The sequence below is a fragment of the Lutjanus erythropterus genome, chromosome 13, assembly GCF_056507025.1.
Source record: "Lutjanus erythropterus isolate fLutEry1 chromosome 13, fLutEry1.hap2, whole genome shotgun sequence".
Classification (NCBI taxonomy): Eukaryota; Metazoa; Chordata; class Actinopteri; order Lutjaniformes; family Lutjanidae; genus Lutjanus; species Lutjanus erythropterus.
The window spans coordinates 12274557-12299878 of NC_139329.1; the positions used below are offsets into that span (position 1 = coordinate 12274557).

A 25322-nucleotide genomic window follows, 5' to 3' on the forward strand; every position below is an offset into this window, starting at 1 on the left:
TGTTTAACCTCTTTCAAAACCATTGCTCCATTCTTAAATGTATCTATAATAGCCTTCTTTTAGCCTCAGTTCGATAGAATTATATTCTTGTATCTGTTGTCTGATTTTTATTTTTATCTTGTTTGAGTTTGCAACCTCATTGGGACTTGATTAGACAAAGTTTTAAAAAAGTTTGGATTACTTAAAGATAGGCAAGATAGTGCTTTACAGATCAGCTCGGTGAGCTCTGGTGAGTGTTGGAGTTGTAGATTAATAAGGGCCTCCACACTCACCTTCCTCACTTGCATACTTTGATCAGGAAGAAGAGGACAAGGAGAAATTAGAGCATAATAATCCCATTTTTGAATTGTGAACAATCTTTTTGCCAAAAGACATTCAAACACACACCTTGACCTGCTCGGACATAGATGCATGTGGATAAAACACTGCCTATTGCTGTTTGCTGACGTGATGTGTCAACATGGCCGCCACATTGCTCCATGGAAGCTGTCACTCCTAATGCATAAGGCAGGAAGTTTTCTTATCTAGATGTATACAACGTTTTTAATAAAATGTTTTGTTTGTTTGTTTTTGGCATAGTATCAATCTTAGTTAGAAGCAACCAGGCAACTTTACAACAGTATAATATATATAGAAATCAATTTTTTTGGAGAAACTCCAAAAGCTGAAATTCAGAATGGATTACACTTGATGTTCCCTCAGCACCTTCATTGCATTACAGTGGAAATTGTGACATTCGGAGGGTTAATGTTTCAGCATAGAGCTGATTAGATCGTCCCAGTAAGTGAATCTAATTAGTATATACTCTCACGTTTATGTCTTTAAAAAACGTTTCACAACAGTCAGATGGCTACTATGAACACTAAAGTCATCACATATGAATACCATTGAGCTCACAGAATCTCAGCTTTCCAGTTGTAACCAATTTATGTAATTACAATACCGTTTAGGGACTCCAGATATCTTGAGGTCAGAGGTCAAGGGACCTATTTGAAAATGGCCATGCCAGTTTTTCCCTCGCCAAAACTTAAATTTGGAGCCTTATTTAGCTCCCTTCCCGACAAGCTAACATGACATGGTTGGTACCAATGGATGCTTTAGGTCATTTAGTTTTATTTCAGTATCTTCACTCTAAAATGTTTAAAAATGAGCTCGCTACAGCCTATGAAAGCACTCACATAAACACAGACACACCTGACCAGATGCATGATCCCCTCTCCTCATATGTGAAATGTTACTTTCTGCTACTTGGTTTTGGCATTTGTTTAATTTTAACATCCAAAAACAGCAAGAAAGTCTGGCATTTTCTGCTATCTGAACAGGCCAGAGCCCTGCAGCAAGATGGTGGCAGGAGAGATACATTTTACTAGTCAGATGCAGCATTTGCTGCATAAATCTGTGCTGATGTGCTGCTACAACTCAACACAGTTAAAGATGAGTTGTCAAAAGTATTATAGTGTTTTAGAGCACTCTTTCTTGTCGATATTTTTCAAGAGAGACATGAATAATTAAGACTGGGATACAGAGCTTGTTATTTGAATATGACTGGCTATGTTTCTGACATTTTAAACTATTCTTTGTTTGATTTGATTTTATTGTTGATTTTAATTTGCCTGTGAAGCACTTCATAACACTGTACACTGAATAAAAAGCCAATTCATTTTGGAACAATGAAACAATATAATTATTCTTGTTCATTTAAAGAATTGCAAAAACAATGCACTTCTAAGATGCTGAGGAGGCATATACAGCCAAATCCTCAACTCTGGTCAAAATGTCCAGGAAGTAAAATAAGAGTCAGTATACATTAACACACACTTCACCCTCAAAAAGGACCTTTAAAGTTCCCATGAAATGACTGGTGGAGTGCTGATTACTTATGTGTTTCCAGCTAGTGAGGGACATTGATTGATATTTACAGCAGCTAATAGTGCTGTGCATTACACCCCCCAGAGACCAGTTTAAAGACGGCAAATAGGCTTCAGTACAGAGGAAGTTTTTGTGCCAGGTTTGGGTCCCCGCTACCTGATGTTGATTAACCTAATGCAGTTAGCCTACTTACTTTAGCAACAAGTAAAGATATCTTTCCATCAGGAAACCTCGTTCCCTGATGATCTTGGAGGCTGTGCTCATCCCGGTGGGAGGCTCCTGAGCCTGGTTCTATTGCCTGCTAACAACAGCTAACAGTTAACTCCTTTAGCACCAACTAAGCTAAAACTATTAGTCCATTAAAATAACTTTGTAATTAAATAACAAAGAAAATATAATCCAGTTTCACCGAAATCTGCGAGGCCTGTTCCCCAGAAACACTGCATTCTGCTCCAATGAACAGATGTATTCTTGGTCCATGCTTCACAGTGTCATAAACAAGAAAGCATTACATTGGATGCAAATTTAGTGGACGCCTCAAAGCGCAGGATGAGTCATCAAAGTCAAAACTTTGGAATACCATTAAAAATACCCGAGAATATCTACAAAACCATCATTTGTTGTTGTAAGGCCAGATACCAGTGTACAGCGGCCGTACAGTAAAAGACACGTGATGAAAGCACTTAAACATTCACTTCGACTTTAACATTCAGAATCCCTGGATATCTCCATTTGAAATAAAATATTGATGTTTTCTGAAGGCTGAGAGGCGTACGTGCATATTAACATGACTGTAATGGTGTCAGAGTCACTTTCCTGCAGACTGCAGCACACACATACTTTGTCACTAACACACACACACACCAGAGTCTCGCAGCTCTTTGTCCTGCCTCTTCAACCCCACCTCTCCCCCTTTTCTCTCCATCTATCCCCTTTTCTTTCCCCATCTATCCCCCCTTTCCTGTTGACAGAACGCTCAGCGTGCTGACTCAACTTGAAACGCCACTCTTTGCTTTCTCTCCCTCTCTCTCTGTGACCTTGTCCCCTTTTCTGCCACAGAAGAGATTAACTCTCTCTCTCCCTGCTGACTCTGCATCCCTCCGTCTACTTTAAACATACAATCTCTCCAATGAAGCATTTGACTGCCAGTGATGGGCTAGAGGGGGTTAGAACAAATATTAATATCAGAAAGATAGATTTAACAAAACAGGGCGGGCTGAAGTGTGGATGACAAAGACTGACACTGTAAATTTAATTTCATTACATCAAACTTGCATCAACAGTTGCTACTTCTTGTAGAAACCAAAATTCTTGTGCAAATATGTGAGCTATCTAACCTGCTAAATGACTTTGCAGCACCACAACAGTAAACTACTTAGCTACGTATTATTGAAACATAATGGTCACTTAGCTGTATTATTATCCCAAGTGTACAGATGAGCTACATTATTTTCCAGATTCATGAGCATGAGATTGTGATATACCCACCACCTCAGAAACCACCAGCTAAAGTCAACATTAGCCATGCTACAACTGTTGCTAATTTGCAACTATTGGTAAGCACAAATGAGAGAATACTCAAAAACATTCAAAGCAATACTTGTAGTAGGGGGTCCCTGCTCCATCTCAGATAAGGGGTTCATGGCCTGAGGTTAAATAAGATTGATACCACTATGTCTGCATATATGCAAAACACTGAGCTGCAGCCAGCAGGTGAATAGCTTAGTTTGGCTTAGCATAAAGATTGGAAACAAGGGGAAATAGATGGGGTGACTCTGTCTAAAGCTCAAAAATAGATACATCAACCAACATCTGTACAACTCACAAATTAGATTGCTCATTTGATTTAAACACAAGGAGAAATGTATTAACGAATCCTACGTGTCATGACTTTTTGGAAAACAGCTGTCAGGTGATTTCTTTTGAATTATTTAGACATCTCTTATGTATGCACTATGTATGAATGTTTCTGAGACTGAGGCATGTGGGTATGCTGCAAAAACTGCTAAAATGAACACATGATTAGAGAGTCTTATAACCTTGGATGTCTAGACACATTAGCTGCCATTATGTGCCTCCATTACATTAATGAGGACCATAATTAAAGAATTTATTTCAGTAAATGCAGTAACTGTCAAATATTAAATGCCTCCTGAATTGTCTTTGTATAACCATGCATGGCTAAAATTAAAATGATTTGATCAGGCATTCAAGCGTTGTAATTGTTTTAAGTAAAGCAAATTGTTCCAAATAATTTTCTAATACAGATCCTCAAACCTTGAAGATGAAGATGAAGATGAAGATGAATCATTTCAAGAATCTTTAATGGACACGAATTTGACTGAATTACTCTGGTAGATTTACAGTTTTCAGATTCGGAGCACTGTTTATAGCATCTCCTCTTAATCTTAACTGAAAAGCTGTTGGATTTCAATTCCTCACAGCTTTTACTGATGATGTGTTCAGCTGAAATTGTTCATAAGTTGTTTTACTAACTACCTATGAATGCCCTTGAACAAAAGTTCAGCTGCGTGCTTTGGCACATGCAGCTCTCTGATATAACCAGAAACAATTTCACTTTGATCTTGTGATCTTCTGCAGGATGAGATAATTTTCCTGTCAAGTTCTTATAAATAACCACATGACTGAACCCACAGTCTGAGGTGTCAACACACTGAATATTGCAACTTCCAACATGCAATGATGCTCTGTTTTAGCAAAAGTTTGCCTCATTAATTAAGAGTTTACAGTATCTCTTACATGGAGTATATGCCTTGTCCTTCAAAACAGAAAACAGACTTTCATTGTCTGCAGCAACTTTTACAGTATAGCTAAACACAGATGGTGTCTTCAAAAATGTATTAATTAATTAGTAATAATGACTTCTATAAATGAGAGAGAGGCAGAATCATTTATCTCACTGGCAGCCAACAAGCAGAAACAACACTGCTCTTCAAAGTGTCAGGCTTACGTGTGAAAGAGAGGTGTTTCATGAGAAAGATCTCACGACTGTCTGACGATCAACACATGTCTGACTAAAATAAACCCCCTGTTACATGTGTGAAACTCAACTTAAAAAAATAGTTCACCCAAATATGTTCAATTAATTCAGTCATTCTCTACTCACCCTCATTCCAGTTTGGGGTTGGGTTTATTTTGTTTGCCTGCAAAACACTGCTGTAGTTTCACAGAGAAACAGCAGTGTTTTGTTGACTAAAAAACTAAATCTGACCTTCAAATAGCATGAGGGTGAGTAAATAATGACTGAATTTTCATTTTTAGGTGAACTATTCCTTTAATGAATGTAAAGTGAGTAGAATCTAATGGCATCTAGCAGTGAACCCAGTCTTTAGTTTGTCCATTGTGAGCTACTGTAAAAAAATATATTTTCAGGTGTTTGTACACTAATGAGAACATGAATATTATATACTATTTCTGCCATATTCTGCCCATATAAATTCCCCATAAGTGTTACACACTGTACATTTAACAGTGCTAATGTTCGCTAACCTAAGCGTTGCATTAAAGGTAGTTTGTAAGCCTGTGATGTCATAAAATGACCATTGTACAAAATGTGTCAGTAAAAATAACCTCCAACCTCACAATCACACCTACTGAACTGACATGTAGGAGTTAGGTGTTTATAACCAGCGCATCTTTGGATTCACACACAGGAGAACATGCAAACGACACACAGGCTTCAAAGCCAGGACCTTCTTCCTGCTCTAATGATTCCAACATCCCAGCCACTGTCTCTATTGTCATCTTTGTTATGTTTAGCCCTGTGAAATTGCAGATATCTATCTTCCACCTTGCTCTTTTTCTTGTCTCTGTTGATGCAGGTGAGCATCACTGTTTACCCAGGTGAGTATCAGTGCGAGCAAGCATGAAGAGATGACAACAAGAAAGCTGAACGATAGACAGAAAGGACACAGAAGACGAGACAACTAATAAGAAAAAGTAAGGGAAGAGAAAGAGGCAGGCTCACACATTAGTTCGTACCTTCCAATCCCCCACTGGCATCAGCTGTTCACAGCTCTCCTGCAGAGACAGACAAGCAGAGGTAGAAGACAGAAAGTAAAGAAAAAATTAAAATAGGAAGGAGATAAGTGGTGTGAACTCACACACACACACACACACACACACACACACACACACACACACACACACATATTCCTCACACAGTAAAGGGTGCATCCACTGTTGGAGATGAATGCAGCTAGACTTACAGAAGAGCAGCACAAGCTGTGCACTGTAGGTCCAAACCACAAACACAGAAAAACACAGTTTCCCAGAAGCACCTCAGCGGTACAGTATATTGTATTAAACTGTCTCTGAACGTACACATTAAATTTAGCATTAATAGATCCCCTCATACGCACAAAAATCCAAGATTTTGCTGGTAAAGTTGCACTGTACATATATAAAGGAGGACTCCAGCTATTTACTAGGACCCTGCACCATGTTGGGATATTCCCTCCTACATTTCCCATGTAGTCATATATGTAGTCAGGCCCTTATAAACATCCATGTCTTTAAAATGTCACACCAGCAGTAATGCAGTTCTGTTAAAGGACCAGTGGCATTTAGTGACATCTAGCGGTAAGCTTGCAGATTGCAAAAACCTCTTCTCACTTTCCTCTTTCAAGCGTGCAAGAGGACCTAGTGAAAAAAACGCAAAAGGGCCAGTGTTTGGTTTGTCTGTTCTGACCTACTGTAGAAACATGGCGGGGCAAGATGGCAGCTTCCATGGAAGAGGACTGGGAGAGACTATACTGATTCCCTGGACACCCATACCCAATAAGCCTTGCAGGAAGACCTCCCACTACACTGCCTCTGACTGGCTGTACTTTTCAGTGTTTGCTAAAAGCTATCTTTTACTTAGCTATGTTGCTAACCAATTCTATGAACTTGTCAGGACCGGAGGAGGGGGACTTAGCCACAGCAGCTTGTGTTTCTGTTCCCAGCATTACCCCTTACCTTAACCTCACATGACAGCAAGCTAGCACCTGCAGGGACCACTGGCTATCCAGTTGGGGAAGGAGAGTTGAGCGTGGGCAGGCAGTTCTGGTGAGCGGGCCTTAGCACAAACAGTCAAGCCTAGCAGAGCTACACCTCGCCTTCATTTAGTAAAACGCTCTATGCAAGCCATTTTAAAAAACATTAGATACAATTTATTACATCTTGCAGAGCATTTTGTATTGTTCGTGACTAGAGGTGGATTTTAAAGTAAGAGGAAACGCATTTTTGCAAAGAAACAGACTTTGAGCACAAAAAACAGGAGCTGTCAGGGCTGAGTCGCTCTCCTTCCGATTCTGACTAGTTTGTAGAGCCGGTTCGCATCGTAGCTAGCTAATGAAATGTAAGCATTTAGCAGAATCCTGGACCCCCATGGAGGAGGATAACCAATCAGAGCAAAGTAGGGACAGGCTTTTACAGACTCTGTTAAGAGCCAGGTGGAGTGCTCCTTTATAAGCATTTTGTAGTGAAAAACACACCTGTTATTCCAGTGTATCTCATACTAGAGAAAAAGTAAGGATAATTTACTTCAGTGCAAGTGGGAGACTGGGAACAAATCAGCAGTAAAAAGTGAGGGAGGATGGTGTTTTGTTTTAATACAGGATGAGAGCGAGCACAGCAGCCAGATTCCCCCACAGCAAGCCACCTCAACACTCATCAGCACATGTAAACAAAGATGAGCTGGGGCACACGATCAGGGCACAGAAATATCATTTCATCATGTCATCTGGCCACAGCGACGGACGGAGAATCCCTGCGAGCCAGTCTGACTCCTTCGCTGCCAAAATAAATTTAAACATTCAGAGACGCTGATTGACGACAAGCTGGCTTCAGTAGAAGTGACAGCTGTGCCAGCGCCAGACAAGGTTTCCCAGTATTTTGAACACACTGGATGTCAGGCGAACTGTTTTTGAATACGAGTCCCGAAGAAGACATGTTTTATTTTGCAGCGCTCACTTTTTGAGGGATCTGGTCTCTGGACTCTTCATTTAAGAGATGTGTTGACATAAAACAGGTTTTTTGTCCTTAACTAAATGTTTTTTCATTTTCAACACGACAGTTAAAGGTCATGGATCTTAACCTGTGTTATTTCAGCACATGTCATTTAAAGAGATAGTTCAGATTATTTGAAATGGGGTTGTATGAGGTATTAATCAACCATCAGTGTATTAGCTTGAGTAGGGTGGTCGGTACGGCCTCAGTTTGGAGAGGCAGAGTACTACTAGGTAACACACTGACTTTGGATTAGTACCTCCTTCAACTCCACTTCAAATAGTCCAATCTATCCCTTCAAGAGCATATTCCTGGTCTGCTGCCTTTGTGAAGCTAAAAGCAGAGTGGGAACATCTGCAAATCTGAACAAAAAAAAATTAAGGACATGCACATGAGGTTAGTCAGAACTGTCACACAGATAGTTTCCACAATGCTTCCTTGTTAAACATGCACAAGTAAGATCTTAGTTTATGAGTTTATGTGGGAACTTCTGAAAGTATTTCTGAAAGAAAATATGACAGGATTAAAGATGGATACTGTATGTACACAACGTCAAAAGGAAAAGGGGTGGATTAAGGTAAGGAAAAAACTGTACAAAAAGTCACATTTTAAATGATTAGCAGTGTAGACTGGAAAAGAAAGGACAGGAGTGGCACTCCAAACAAAGTCGGATCAGGGACACACCTAAAGAGAGAGAGAGATATCACTAAAAGCAACAGGACCTGAAGCTGCCCTATGAGGAGAATACTTTAAATGATATTGACTTCTCAAAAACGCTGCTGTAAAGATGCGAGGGGGAAGAAATACAATAAATTGATTTCTCATCTCAACTGAAAGGGCAGCTTCAGTCTCTGTTGATTTCATGCGAATGGATCTGTGTTTTCAGAGGTGACATGTTAGTGACGATAGTACGGTGGTCGGACCAGCAGGTGGCACTCTTCTCTTTCTTATAATTCCCACCCTGCCATACTGCAATGTAGAGGATGTACAGCAGCTGAGCTCAGTGAGATGGAGCATGGACTGTAGGTAGTGACATCTACATGAAATATTTGGCTTGCATCATTTTGGAAAACTGTATCCAGTATAGTGTTAGTGAAGGCCAGGTAATCCTCCAGGCTGTGTATCATGCATAGGGTCTGTGGACCTGGTAGCATTGTGTTGTGCTGCTGCGTTTCTCTGTGTTTCTTCCGTCGCTGATCTCACAGCCTCTGTGTCTGGAGGCTGGTTTTGTGAATGTAGATTTGGCCCAGATTTTAGTCTTTTCAAAAGGATCCCTCCGCTGAAAAGCACAATTACTGTGGCACTAAATTTAATTCATCGGGTCCAGGAGGATCAGAGGACTGACTTGATTAAGTCTGATCCTAGAGATTCTATGAATGGAGATGTCCAAACAGGACAAAAAGACAGACTTGTTTTCTAGCATGTGTGCACGTCTAAGGCTTATTATATGACAAAGTTTACCAAAGGTGGTTATTTTAAAATAAACGTATTACTTATTAACTACTATGACCAGTGTTGAGCAAGGTTAGTAATTAGTTATATTTACTAGTAATTGAATCAGAAGGTAATCAAATTACTTCTACCAATTACTGCATTATAAAAACAAAAAAAGTCACTAGAGAAAGTAATTTTTGCGTTACTTTTAGATTCTCTTACTAATGCACACATATTTAGTGTAGCTGTATTATTTTAGTGACTACTGTCATCTATGTGTAAGCTACACTTTTATTGAATACCGTGTCCATGATTGCAAATCACAGTCAGGATATTTCATATTTTTAGATCATTTTTACTGCTGTACCAGTACCACTGTGCAGGCAGTGTTATTTATTAGCTGTTACCATCAGTTACCAGCAGTCATATTGGTGTAGATACAACTAAATAAAAATTCTGTGCAAGTCTGTAGAGCTTAAAAGATATATTCAGTCGAACTGAATATATTTCGGTGTGATTTTATAAACCCGGAAATCAGTTTCTTGTTTCTTTTTGCTTCATGATTTTGTTCTATTTGATAAGTTTTTAAGTGTCTGCTGTTCCAGATGTTTCTGCTCATTCAGCTCTTCCATGTCGACTGTGTGTGTTTGGCTGATGTTTCTGCTTGTTCTGGTGGTTCTGGTAGTTACCGGGAGGACCCCGCTGGTCCGACGGCGGGTCTGGCGGAGCCAGTGCCGTGCGATGACATGCCAGCGGTGAGTGGGGCGGCTGGGGGGAGGGGGTTGGTTAAGGGGCGCGGGGCTGGCGGGGCATGGTAACCCCCCGGATGCCTCCTCTCCTTTATCCTGCTGTGTTGGGAAGACAGAGCAGCAACATACAGTGAACATAAAAAATCCGGTGCACATCACATGATTCATTTTCTTCTCCATTTCTATGCCAGTGTCGCCAGAAAGGTCAAGCTGAAGATGTATAGCTTTCCTTTGACAGGAGCAGGTTGTGGGCAGAGACATGCTGGATTAGACTGTCCACAAGCAGCTCTCAGCCAGGAGTATGCTACATTCATGTCACGTGGGAAACTAAACTTCATACTGGAAAAGGCTGTGGTAGGTATGTTATTCTCAGGATCTCATACTGAGGTCAGAATGAGCCCCATGCATGAAATTCTGAAAGGAAAGCCTTTTAATTATTTGGATTTTTCCAAATAAAGGAGAAAGATGTAATATATTTACTGTCATACTGTCATTTTAAATGATAAAATGACCATATCATCATGGTCTTCAGAGATTAAGGAAACATGCTAAGTTTCTTCTCGGACAAAAGTGCTACAACCAGCATGTTCTCCTTTGAAATTTTCTTTGTGGTCCAGTACATTTAGAGTTAAATTTAATGTGTAATGTTTTTTATACTATTAATGACTAAAATGAATGATCATCATGTGATCATTACTATTGACTGGAATATTTTGAAATATTTAGATGATTCAAATGCATTATAAGTTTATTTCTTGTTTGAAATAATGAACAAAGCTGATCCACAGGAGAAAAAACCTTCACTCCTGACTCTTGAAGCTTCAAATTAAATTCAGCAACAAATGATGGTTTTACCATCAGGACGTTTCTGTTCTGCCTGTATGAGTTGAATGCAGCATTAGTCCAACATGGCTTGCAGTGAGTCAGTCCAGAGTTTTAACAGTGTTTTGTGCCAGGAGGTAATCACTCAGCAACTGCTCTTAAAGGTCACTAACACACTGTTGCTCACCACCAGAGCTTCAGACTTAAACTGAGTTGGTAAGGGAGAGAAAACTGCAAGGACCTCTCAGCTAAGGTTGTCTTCGACAGAACAATAAAACAGGCGTCCCGTTGAGTCAGGCAAACGTGACCAGATCAATGCAGCAACAGTCAATGGCCTCGATAATTTACAAGCAGCGAGTTGTAATGAGCAGGCCTCATGACCTGTTGCTAGATGATCTGATCAATAGCAGAATTAGTCATTCATATTGATGCACAACATATTGAGGGTGCCTCTAACAAGCCAGAGTCAAAAAACCCTGAGCCGCTGTATCTGCTGGGTGCACTGTTTTATTTCTGACACACTGGCTAACATGTTTAGTTAGTGGCTTTATCTGCTGCCTCACTGATTCCTCCAACAGATATAAGAGGCTTATTAGAAACAGAAGAACACTCCACTCTTGTTTATGGTTACTTCAATATGTTGTTTTCATGCTATTGTGGATAGTAATGATTTTGCTGCCTGTTTGCTTTCCACAACAATAAAGACAGCCTTTACTATTTGATTAAAGGAGAAATATGTGTTCCAAAAATGAGAACTGTGGTCCAAATAGTAGTGACAAGACAAGATTATAACTGGACAATGACAAGCGACGATGAGTCCTCCACTGTAAGCTGATCAGCTGTTTGTAACTATCACTAGTCTGTCATTGTAAAGCCAAGCCCATAATCATGAAAACAAAAGTACACTGCTCTGAAAATATGACTCTGCAGTTGGAGTTCAGTCACTGCCTGCAGACTGCATTAACATAATGCTCAATTTAACCATTATAAATATCTCCTTATTCTAAAAGATTATTGATGATCTCTCATAAACCTTACCCTGCCAGGCAGCTAGATTAGGGAGATCAAGTGACAATCCATCTTTCAAGGGTTCGATTTCTCTGTCTGTGTCCGCACCAAAAGTGGTGCAGCCAATCAGCATACAAGGGGGACTACTGCCAGCTACAGGTGAGGTTTTAAGTGTGACAGTAGTGAGAGACGTCCATGGAAGCAACTCGTTTCGAACAAACAATGGTGGCTCCTGAGGAGATTAGTGTAGATGCTGCAATAACATCAGTTATATCACAACTGGAAAGTATTTCTCCTTCTCATTGAAAAGAGAGCAAAGAACAGCACTGAACAGCATGGATGTTTTCACTCTTCCCCCAATTGGCTTTGGAAAGAGTTTGATTGGTTTAATTTGGCCTGTATTTTATAGACAAGAGGTTCATCCAATCACCTGCCAAATGTTTTTTTTAATTGCCTGCCCTTTTCCAAACAGTTTGTAACGACAACTTCCATCTAACACGTCGGGTTATCATAAACCCAAATGACACTAACTCATTCGGCAAAAATACGGTTTTAATTTTTACAATAATAAACATGAAAGGTCCAGCAAAACTACTATTCATATATGCTTTATAAATAATTTATTAAGCAGTTGTTAAGTGTTTTAAACCAAATAATGTTCACAGCTGCAAGAGTCTTAGGTTACATACATAAGGTTATAATGATCAGTTGCAACTTGGTAACAGCCATTCAAATAATGTTTATAAATGGTTTATAACATGCTGGCTGTAATGTTGTTGTTGTTTAGAAGCTGGTATTTCAACTTAGCATGTTTCCTTAATGTCTCATGACATGTCATGATGATTTTATGTTTTAGTACACTAAATATATTATATATTGCTCCTTTAAACACCCTTTATCTACTTTTTCCTTCCATTCGTGCATAATAATCTGCATGAATGATAAGCAACTCAGCACAAAAAAATGTCTGTTTGCAAAGTTTAAGGAGGAAATCAGTCTTTTTCAGGCATAAATCTGGCCTCTTCAAGTCGCTTTTCAATCAAGTAGATCTGACTCGTCTCCACCATTTCCATCATTCCTGCAACAAGTGACTGTCAAACATTCAAGAGGCCTGGATTCAGCCACAACCTGTTGCTTAGGTAATGGATAAGTGGAGTGGAATAAGTGGCCTTTATGTAACCACCCACTGCCTATTCCCTGGTCTGTTCCCTCTCTATGTCATCCACCGTTCTCTCTGAGCATAAATGAGCTTTCATCTTTTCACAGTGTTGCTATCAAAGAGTCATGGTTGGATGGAGTTCATTAATTTCTTCCTCTGCTGGTAAACAAGCACATTGTCTAATTATAAGTCATCACAGTTAATGAGCACAAACATCTCTGTCTTAATGCACTGAGAGTTTCCGAGTGGTTCGTCCTGCACACACTAATCAGCCTGTGAACACAGAGACAGGAGGACACACACAGTAAATAAACCAGGTGGACTGACCATGTCTGAGTCCACTCCTCGCTGCTCTGGCAGCAGGGGCTTCTCCTCCGTGAACTGCTGCTCCTTCATCCCGGCCATTCTGGACAGCAACCTGCAATCACCATGGCAACACAGACAAAAACACACACGCACGCTATCATTTCATCACGCAGGGTACTATTTGCCTTTCACCTTAAAAAAAACAACAAAAAAACTGCATTTGCATTGCTACTTGTGTCTTACATGATGATGGCAGTTCAGTTGTAGTTAAATGTAATGAAACAATCCATCATGGAGTAATTTCACAAATCCACATTGTGAAAGAAGATTGAATGTTGTGCTGAACTGGTATAATCTGCAGAGCAGCTGACAGATGAGAAATGGAGGAAATGAAATTAGGATGATCGCTGATTTATTAAAACAGTTATTGCTTAAATAATGATACCAATAATAATAATAATAATGACAGTGCAACACAAATATTTAATGAAAAGTCACTATCAAACATGATACAGAAGCAGCGATGCTTTAAATTTAAGCCAGAGGTAAATTCTTTCCAACATTAAAGGTGCTCGGTGGATTTTCTTTGTAGCCTTCACAAAGTTATGCTTACGTTGTGTGTATGATCATGGACGAATAAACATGATGTGGGTATTTCCCTCCTCATAAAACATTTGCAAACATGATATTTTATCATGAATGTATAATTAGGATCTACATATGGTATCACCACTCGGCCTTGCAACCAGTTTTTCCCAGTGGCCTCTCACGGTACTGCAGGGAAAATTCCCCCTGCAGCCAAAAAAACATTTTCCCTACAAGTCACCATCATACAAGAGACATCAGTAAAACTGTTGACAGGACACCTTGAGCTGCAAACAAGGTCAATTATGACTCTTCCTCTTGGCTACTCACACAGGACACCCTTAGTCTAAGTCAAGCTATAGCAACAAATGCACTGTTAACGAAGTTCAAACTACAGTATCTACAAGAAGACAGTTACGTGATTTTCTGTGCTCTGCTCTAGTTTTTCAGACGACAAAGATGCACTCGAAATCGGAGAGGACATAAATGCTTACTGACCGAGATTACTTTGTAGAAAGTGCGCGGACTACTGCCCCTAAGATAACAAGAGGACTGAGGCTGTATTAAGGTCCAATTAAAGTGGCCTTTTTTGTTTGGGAGTCACACACACACACACACACACACACACACAAACACACAGTCACTCACATGCGCATAGCCATAATAAACCGTTATATACAAGGACACCAATACAGGCTGTGTCAGTACAGTAACACTGCAGGATGATGACATCAGTCCACCAACGCTGGAACAAAGAACACAACTCAAACATCACTACATGTATACACACACACACACACATACACACACACACACACACACCCCACCTGACTGAGGTACTGTTGGATTCAGTAATCCATGTTAAAAATAGCAGATTGATAACATTTACAGTTTCTCATATTATATAACTCTTACTAACTACTTTTCCCCACTTAATGTTGTTTCTCATCATCTACACATCTCATGTGTAGATGATGAACGAACCTCGCTGACACTGGCTTACTTGTATAAAAAAGGTTTATTACAAAAAGAAAAAAAAAAAAGATGAAAAGATGACTTAAAGCCAGGATGAGTCTCTTTCCCAGAACTGCGGTTTCAACCAGCCTTTATAGGAGTATGCATACATCTCTTTAACATAGAATTGCATAAACAACAGGGCTTCTCTTAGCATATGGTTTCTGTCAATTCCAGAGCATCTCTTTCTCCAAACAAAGGAATTACAGATATATTGCCCCCTGTAAACAGGACCCCTATAAACCTACGATTGAACCCTCTCCTATACCTAATTCACTTCCAGCCTTTTAACCTTTAACCTTTTAACATTCCAAGATGGTCACACATATACTTAATCTTAACTTCTTCTAAGATAAACATCTATACATGGACATCTAATGGAACAACAGATACTTCAATGTAAAGATAGAGAGATGGATGATGGGAGAGTGTGTTCAGATAAGAATCATTACACAACTGATTACTGCAAAATATGGTTAGTCCTCTGAAATACCTCCAGGTAACACAGACATAAACAGGCTTCTCATCTCTAGCCACCAACTGTAGATCTTGCCAGCTGAAATAACAGCTGTTGTTGGCAGATTTAAATCAGCTGTAGCTAGCTAGTGTCACGAGGAAAACAAAAAAGAAGGTAAAAATGAAGCAGCATTGTTTTTTGTTCATTTTTCTCATTAGAGTACTTAGAGTTCTTTTCTGTAGTAACAAGCAGTAAAACACATTTACATCAACGCTAACAATTTTCACCAGTGCAAGTAGCGCCGCCTGCACCTGTAACCAGAGGCTAACATTTTTCTTTTGATACAGCCTGCAGGTTTCTGTGGACACTACAACTATTTCAAATCGGGTCTAGAGATGAATGTATAACAAATTCGTTGAGTGCTGAGAAGCTGCACCTACTGCATCCAGAAAGTTAAGCTTGGGTGCATAATAGAGGTAATGGAGGCAAACCTGAATGGACAGCAAAGGATACACAAACACACACATCTGGTGGGCTAGAAAGCCACAAAAAAGTCCATAGGCTGAGATAAATGCAAAAACAATCTACTGTGTTTTTCAGTGTGTTTTCTTCAGTCTGTTTTCAATTTATATTTGAAACATTCAATGCCACAAATCCTTCCTGGGTCTAGTTTCTCTAAAAGAAACATGAAAAACTGTGGATGGTAAGCTCCGTCATTATTCCGAGTTACAATAAGATACTTTCTGAAACACTGCTGTTGAGTTTTTGAAATGTTTTGTAATATGAGTTTTACATCCACTGAACTGAGGTGATAGCAGATATTTCAGATGCAACCATCTAAAAACCAGTACAAATAAAAGTACATCTGTCTCTATGGACAAAACCTTTTTTTGTGTGTGTGATTTGGGTAACAGGTCCGTAAAGGGCTTGCGGCACCTTCACAGTGGTATCAACAGTGCAGACAATACCTCTTTGTGTCTCATTCTGTCCTTTTCTTTCTGTCCAACCTCATTTGTCCTCTCACTGTTCTCTCTCTCTCCTCTCTGGCAGTCGTTCAGCATAATCTGTGTTTTTATCAGACACTCTTAAAGAGACAAAGCCCAGATACCACTCACAGTCACCTCCAGCAACTGATGAAGTGTGTGTTTGTGTGTGTGACCCTCGAGTGTCAGAGCCATTACTTTAAAGGAAAATCAGCCTTAAGAAAAATATATCATCCCAGGGCAGATTTTTAAAGTAAAGCTCCACTTGTTGAAGCTAGTATGTGATGGTAATGTTGACATTGTAATATTCCAGTTACTGTACAAATAATTCTCAAGGCCAACAGTGCAAGAAAGCAGAGGAGTCAGACGAGCTGCAAGCTGGTAAACAAGCCTGATTATCCAAACCACTCTTCATATGCACAACTAAGTACGGTAGATCAACTCTGACTGTTTGTTCTCTACCAAATGAATTTGATTCAGTTGCTAACTTAATAGTCTGCAGGGTGACAGGCACTGTTCCTCAATGCACTCTGCAGTAAAGCACACACCCACTGAGCTGAAGAATGAGTGGTAGAGCTGCATCTAATGTGGTGAATTAAGGATTTATTTCGACTAAACCAAACTTGTGTGGGCGTGCATATGATGTGTGCCAGCTCTGTGTGTGTCCCTGGTGATCTGGAGTCAGTTTGGTAGGATTTAAGTATAAATAAATGATATCATTTTAAATATACCCAAACAACATTTGAAAAGTACACCAATTCCATGGGAAAGGGTGGCCACCGACCAAGACCATGTCAGCGAGTTTTATTTTGTGTCTGACTGAAGTGTGTTTTACAGCATTAACATGGCAATTAAAACTCGTTTTGTATTTTTCTGTTTAATAAGGACATATTTCTTTTTGTTGACAATATGAGAGCTTTCTTTATTTTGTTGCGGCTCACACACGTTTGCCAACTTCCATTTTATTGTATTTAAAGCTGCAGTAGGCAGAAAGCCTAGAAACAGCTGATTGTTGAGTCTAATCTCCAGGACCTGAGACACCAACGTTTTGGGTAGGAAGCTCTCTGTCCTAAATCCCTCCTTCTAGATGAGCATGTGCAGATGCACACCCTTCATGCACAACAATTTACCAAGGCGATCACTGCATGCAAGCACCAGCTGGCAGGCACCAGCTGTGTGTGCGCACTCACCAGAATAGCCAGCTCTTTCCGTTTTGTCCCCTCTCCTCTCTTTCTTCGTACCCGCTCTTCTTCCCCCTATACATTTAAAATACTTTCTCCTCCAGTCAGCAGGTAACATGGACAGACAAACTAACTAGCACACAGTAACCAGTCAAGTAACGTCAGTTCCTCTGTGGGTCACTGTTGCAGACAGGTTGAGAAGCAGGAATGAAGATAAATCAACTTTTTAATCACAAACTTTTGGAACATAAACTCTGAGCCCGCCTCCTGCCAGTAAAGGAGACTGCATCAGAGCAAAATCACTGTGACTCCAGTGTTTCTTTAGCCAGAGGCTCTGCTCTCGTCCCCAGCTCTCTCCTCCAAGGCTCCCCAACTGGGACTCAACTCCACCCCGGTCCTCTCCACACAACGCTTGGCAAAAGCCCCGCGATAGACGCAAATTAATGCAACTGAAGGTCAAGTCAAAAGTCCCCAAGTGAGCCGACATACTCCTGGGCTGAACATGACTCTCTTTAAGATTCTCTTCCAGATAATCCCATCCTCCTTTTTTTCTTTGTAGTTAAGGCACTAGTTGCCAATGCTGGAGTAGGAACTTTGCCTGCAGGAGTTTCCACCATTGATTCAGGCACTCTACCAAAAGGAAGTGCAACAGGGACGCCTGGTCTCTGAGATGACCTGTAATTGGTCAGTCTCCCGTCATTGGCCACACTTCCTAAAGCCTGAAAATGGAGCCAAGAGAAGGTGCATAAGTCTAATTTTCTCTCAGACCACTTGATTTACAAATATGCTGAAAGGTGGAATTATTGAATGGAATTATTACTCTATGATACCAAAAATATGTTGCCTACCCCAACTTTAATTATAGGTGTCTTTTGGATTTTTTTTTTGACTGGTAGTGGTAGCTGGAATGTGATAAAACTTTGACTCAATTTTGTGCTATTACTTCTTTGATTCTGGTACCCAACAACAAGCAAGACGACATTTCTGCTTAGTTACATGGTTTACTGCTCTGTAGCTCTGGTTAAATACATTTTCTTCTTCATTTGCTTCTCAATGACGAGCTTCATAACTTCACATCTTACATGTTGCCTGAAAGAATCTGTGACTACTTGTTTTTTTTAACCACATCAATACTGACAGTTAAAATGTACATCACAGACAGACTGTCGACAGCTGATCTGTCAGCCTCAAAAAAACACACACACACCATTCAAACCTGAGAATACATGTAGTGATTTTGTTTTTCTCCTCTTCGTTTTTTTTTCTCCTTACCCTCTATCTCTTCTCTTGCTTTCTCCCTCCTATTGTGAGCAGTTTATTAAATGGGTGAGTGTGACCTTTGTGAGGCCAGTGGAACAGAGCCATGAGGAGTATTAATATGAGAACAGAGAGCAAACAACACCTCTGCCTCCTGCTCCCTCACTTTAGGGCTGCCTGTCTGCTGTTTTTCTCTGTCATCACTTTCCTTATCACCACTTCACTGATCCTTTATCTTCTCACAAAAATAATTCATTTTTATATAAGACTTTTTTTTTTTTAGTTCTGACTGACATTACACGGTAATGTGGCATTTTTAGATATACTAATGCAGATATGTTACGCATTATAGTTTAAAGGTACCAGTGCATAGGATTGGGTGGCATCTAGAGGTAAGCTTGCAGACTGCAAACATCTAATTTCACCCTCCCCTTTCAGGTGTGTACAGAGGAGTCAGAGCCAGTGTTGGGTTTGTCCATTCTAGGCTGCTGTAAAAACATGGTGGACCTTGTGGAAGAAGTCCTGCGCCCTCTGTAGATATTAGCAGCTCATTCTAATATAAGTTATGTTGATTTTATACTAATTAAAACATATTTGCAAATATTATATTCCATTTCTGACTAATTCTGCAAAGAAACCCTTAGTCTTACACACTGGACCTTCAAGAAGTTGACTTGAATTGTCCACAAAGGCCCTCTCCAAGCAGTTTCTGTTGCTATGCCAGTCCAGCTTTCTGTTCTTACATGACACATAAGCAATTTACAACTATTTAGAATTATCCCTTAAATATCTCATCAACTTTTAGAATAGCCCATCCTTGCCAGAAAAAGGTGCATGTTGTAGTGTTGTGTCATTCGCAAAATATCTTGTTCAAAAGAACAGGTCTTTAAAGTGAATGAGCTGATTCCGATGATTCGGTACACTGAAAAGAACTGCTTTTCTATCACTAGTATGTTGGTCAACTGTGCAAGTAGTTTATTCTCATACTTTTTTTTTTGTGTATTGTTGGGAAGCAACAATGTGGAAAGGTTGCGTGGATGGACAGCTCAAACAAACATAGCACTTTCACCCAGGAGATTGGAGTTTGAGTTCTTTGTGAAACAAAAAGTAAAGTTAGATTCATGTTTTACATTTGTTACATACTTCAGTCTTGTGAGTCACATATGCACCATAGTTATTTTAATCCTAACCACAATCTTTTTCCAAATCTACCCAATAAGTTTTTTTATGTGACCATTTTGCAATATAAACCATGTGTGTAACATCACCTGATTTGTGTCATGTGACTTGAATAACTTAGCTTGTACCCCTGTCGCTGCCAGTACTCTCTACTGGTGATGTGTCAGTTTGGGAGTAACTGGTTATTCTGTGCTGTAGGCATGAGGATGTGTTATTTAGAAACAATGGGTCCCTGATTTCAGACAGAAGTAGACCAAAGCAGGATTTTTTCAGTCAGCCACAGTCCAATTTATCAGCAGAAATTCCTTTATTGCTACAACTGTACCTGGCAGATTTTATTAGCTGTAGCCAGCTAGCTATTGAAGTAACATTAGCTCCATGATATATTTGAAGATATGGACAAACTACTGTGGCAAACACAATGCTTGGGTAATATTTCAGGTAACAAACTGGGCTGGTGGTGCTGGAGTGTTAAATTCCCCAAATTTAATAAAAAGCATGACAGAACTGCTGGTATTACCTACACTCTGATATCATAACATCCTGGCAGTAATGCTTGTTTCCTTGTTTCCAAGCTGACTTTATACTGTATAAGAGTAAATAAAATATAGATTACGTAAAATATTTTTTATTTAACATGCAGTGGAGATAGAGATACTTTTTCATTCCTGTTCTCTCTTAACTGGCTTATGGTGTTTGGATTGTAGGAGAATAAGGTTTGGAAATATTTTAGTTTGCATATAATTTAGTCTGTGGATAAATTCCCTCAACACAATGGGAGTGTACTCTTTTGAACACTTGGAGACAATCAGAGGTGGCGGAGCCTGTCAGGGAGATAAGCTCATTATAGTTTGTGAACTGTCTAAAGCTGGCATAAAAAAAAAAAGAAAAACAGGATGATAAACACCAGCAGTCACAACCAAAATGACTGAACAAAGAAAATAGCTCCACCATAGACACTCAAACTTCAATGACAGATAATCCAAACAAAAGTAGCACCCACATTCCTTAGATAGAAGACAGCACAACATTGAGCACTGAATATGAAAGACCTAAAAAAAAAATCCTCAAGGATTACCTCTTTATCCTTATTTCGTCTCAATAAATCCTTGTTTCTTCCATGCAATTTCTTACATAACCACTTTCAATTTTGCCTCCCCAACCATCTGTATATATCATACCAGTCTTTAAATGTGCAATAGTTTGAAGTGATTTCTGCTCTAAAGCTTGTGTAATTATGGACCCATCAGAACAGAACTTTACACAAAACCCAGACATGAGATCCACCTATAAAGCATGTAATATATGATATATACATACACACACATTGTACTATAGTGCATCGAGTTGAAACAGAGAAACATTAGCCTTCATGTGGTTCTGGTCACCTGATGAATGTACAAGTCCAATATTCACTCTTTTTTCGTTCTGTTTTGTTCACCACCAACTCTTAAGATGCTAAATTCTTCATTTTTCTCATCATCAACAGGTAAAAAAAGGGATTAATTGAAAAAATATTTGTATATATATCGCAATTTTGTGGTGGATCACCTGCCACTAATAAGGAATAAGGAATTACCTGTGTGCAAAATTAGGCATGGGTTATCAAACTTCAGAAACACTTTCTGATTCTGTTTCCTCCACCCACAGGAGTGGTAGAGAGATGGAGGAGCAAGGATGGGAGGAGGAGATGAGGATGAGGAGAAAGAGGAGAAGGAGATGGAGAATGGGCAGCCAAGAAACCGACTGAGGATGGAGGTCTGGGTCAGGTCACCTCTCTCTCTCGAACGCACCGTCTCTCTCTCTCTCTCTCTCTCTCTCTCCCTCATGCCTCACTCCTCTCCCCTGCTCTTGTCCACTGGTACCTTCTTCAGGAGCTTCAGCCACTGGAGCTGCATTATGGTGTTGATGTTGGTGCTAAAATACAGTCAAAGTTGACAGTATTTCCCAGATACTGAAATTTTTGCATGAAAATGTCGACCATATTATCATGCACTGCACTGTTTCTGTTTTTCAAATACGTCTCCACTGTTTGCCAGTTTTTTTCCCCCTTAACTCTATCTTCCCCCCTCTTTCTCTGTCTTCTACCATCTTATCCCTTTTTACACCATCGTTTGACATTTTTCTTTGTCGTCTTGCCACTCTTGCACATTTCTCTTTTCTAATCCTCTCTCAGATCAGTTCTTTCTCTTTCACTCTGTCTCATCATCCCAGCTCTGTCCTTCCTCTTTCCTCATTCCACCCCATCTCATCCCTCTCTTTCTCACCATCTCCAGCCACTCTGACATGCTTATGTAAGACAGCTGGTTGTGAAATCAATTACCATTGCATTACACCAGCTATATTTGGCCTCATGACGCCACTGCTGCCGGTGGAAAGATACTGTTGCTGTCCTCCTCTGATTGAATGCTCTATGCTGTGCATAACTATGCTGTAGCTGTGGTTTCTTTATGAAGAGATGTGATTGTGTCCTCTTAGTTTGTCTAGAGTGTCTGTTAATGTTGTATGAAGATTTACATTTGTGAGGTTTTAAATTTGGTCGTTCTGTTCTGTTCTGTTCTGTTCTGTTCTGTACAAGCATTCACTGACTTTTGTCTAGCACCTCCATCAAGCCAAAATGTCCACTTGACAAACTCTTTGGTTGATTTCTATACAATTTTCTGGAGTTGTAGTTCACAGAAAAGTGAGTCCCTCCAGGATTTCGCAGGCTGTTTTGGGGATTTCATGGCAGCATTTCTAAAAAATAAAAAATAAAAAATTGCAATGCATGTTGTAATGTTTTAATGCATTTTTTGTAATTAAATTGCAGGAGCAAGTGAATATTGCAAACAAAACTCTTTTTTGTATGATTCATTAAAAAGGCAACTTGTTACCAGCAATAATAAAACTGCAATCTATATAGTGTTCTAAGTAACTTTACCAAAAAGGCTCAGGATTACAAAAACTCAAAAAATATGCTTGATAAATACAAAAAAAAGTGCACCTGGGGCATATTCCACAACAAGGTCAAATCTTTTTACAGCTCAAACTCAGTCAAAATAACAAGCACAAAAAGTGGATAGAGCATTGATAAATGTCAACAACAATGACAAACCTCATGTTCTTTTCAATACCTGTGACAAAAAAAAAGTGACTAAAAAATCTAGTGAAAAACAAAACAAAACATTGAGTTGGTTCACTGAGACATACATGTATGATGTTTGGATGGGGATGGAGTTCGGACAAAGTGCAGAATTCACGGGGATTGGTTGACTTTGCATGAACTGGCATCGGCATCACAACTTGCTGAAGGGACTGCCATGTAGATGGCATGTTGCCATATATGTCAGCATTCTTGTATGTTTTCTCCTTTCACAGCCTTTATTTTGGTACATTATTATTCTTATACTGGCTCATGCTGTATCCTTTCACTCCATATCAGGGACTCTTTATGTTTAATTTTAATCTCCTCCATGCAGCGTTGTGTACGGCATCTGATGAACAGCGCTGCCGGTAAAGCCATTGAGTTGAACAGTGAGGCATGTGCTCATCACAGTCCACTCTCCACAGTGGAGGGCCTAACTTCAAAGCATCTCCTCATCCGTCAACCAGTGGTCAGGCAGCCAAAGTGTCAGTGGGTGAGAAGTTATTTACGGGCCTGTTTTCTATGTCCGCTCTTTCATGAGGGAACACTGCCAAAAACAAGCTGTTTCTCTCTGAACAAGTGGGGTTCTTCTAGTTTGGGGAGAGTCTGCTTTTACAGTTTATTGAGGAGAACAGAACAGACATGTCCTCTTTTCTCTTCTCTCCCGACTGCATCTTTTTTTTTTTTTTTTTTATCTTTTTAGTTCTGCACAGACAAGGTTTCTATGACAACCCAGCCTAGTCCCATCGGGTCTGGCTCACCTTCTCCTCACTGCTTTTTTTTTTTTTTTTACATTACACATTATTTTCCCACCATCTTATGAGACCAACTTGTCAAAATTACATCCTCTGTGTTATCATGTGTGCTTTCATCTAACACACACTGTCACTTTCTCAACAATCACATTTGTTTCTTTGTATTGGGTTATTTATAAAGCAGCAGAACCAGAGCTGACCGTAGTATGAACACTATTTTTGCATTGTCATTATAATAACTCATAGTAGCAGCAATATTGCTCTCTCCTCTTTAAATCACACAATGTCCTCTTTTGTTCTCCATTCACAGGCACATCTTGCCAAATTATACCTCTCACTGTCACTCTGTAGTAACCTTTTCTCTCTGCCTTTCTCTTTGGATTCTTTCCCTCCTCCTCAGTTCATATAGGTGTTAACTGTTCCTGCTTCGGCTATTCAACCATTGTCAGAAAGTACAGTGAAGATTTGCCTACCTCTAGGTCCAAAGTTGATGCTCACATCGGGATTAACCCCCTTCACTTTTCACAGTTGTAAAGCCACACACAAGAGCTCAGAAAGAAGCTGCAGCCTTCATTAACCAATGACTGTAATTTACACTGCGCATTTGCTGCTAACACTGACATTTCACGAGGGATATCACCACGGCCACCTCAGCATCAAGTTGTTGGTGAAATTCTTTGTTGGAACTTTCTTCTTTCCTGCACTTATATTGAAAACTTCTCAACGATTTTGGCATCATGTCCTTTGCAATTTCAGTGTTTTCACTGATGCAATAAAGACCTGGACAGTATTTACTAAGAGTTTTTCAAAGTGCAGTAATCAAACATGGTTTTCATGATAATTAGAAATTAAATCAAAACCGTCATACTAATCATTGGGAATTCGTCACAGCTTATCATGAAACCAGTCATTTCATCCCTACAGGACACAACAACAGAACCAGCATGGAGTGAGAACATGAGTACAGGAGAAAATTGCTAATAAAAAAAGAGATGTCAGCTCGCCAACAGGCCTATGCATTTGGGGATCTTACTGTAGGTCTATTACCTGTGTGTTTTGATAAATAATGTGGTTAAAGTCAAAGTAAAATTGCTGTAATAAAAAAGTCAGCAAAACCCAGATTTAGCTATTTATCATTATTCCCCAGACTGAATAGAATACCAATGCTAATTATATCCACTCGGTGGCAATGTTGTAAAAAGATACTGTTGTCTTAAAGCTGGGAGGAAAAAAAATTGAAAAAGCTGTGTGACTGCCTGGTTGAGTTGCCTGTTTAGGGTAAACTGAACCTGAACCTCAGTGATAAATCCAACACTGAATGTCTTTTGTGATTAGGAGTCTATTTCAAAAACAAATATTGTCATTGTTGTTAGAATGGTTGTAATCCATCTACTGGCATCCCATGACGCTTTTGGTTAAATCAGTCAT

The 25322-nt window shown here is 39.6% G+C and overlaps 1 protein-coding gene across 3 annotated transcripts in view; it reads right to left on the bottom strand.

The window, feature by feature from the left end:
- The window catches only part of ndrg4 (NDRG family member 4), a 58326-nt gene that overhangs the window by 20056 nt on the left and 12948 nt on the right, over positions 1 to 25322 (bottom strand). For 2 of the 3 annotated variants that reach the window (XM_084733768.1, XM_084733769.1), the window contains exons 2-4: positions 13381 to 13471; positions 10005 to 10163; positions 5872 to 5910 (exon numbers count right to left, since the gene is read on the bottom strand). In XM_084733768.1, the coding sequence (XP_084589894.1) occupies positions 5872 to 5910; positions 10005 to 10163; positions 13381 to 13458 (276 nt within the window). In that variant the 5' untranslated portion in view covers positions 13459 to 13471. The remainder of the gene's footprint in view (positions 1 to 5871; positions 5911 to 10004; positions 10164 to 13380; positions 13472 to 25322) is intronic. The other variant, XM_084733770.1, reaches the window with a different exon arrangement.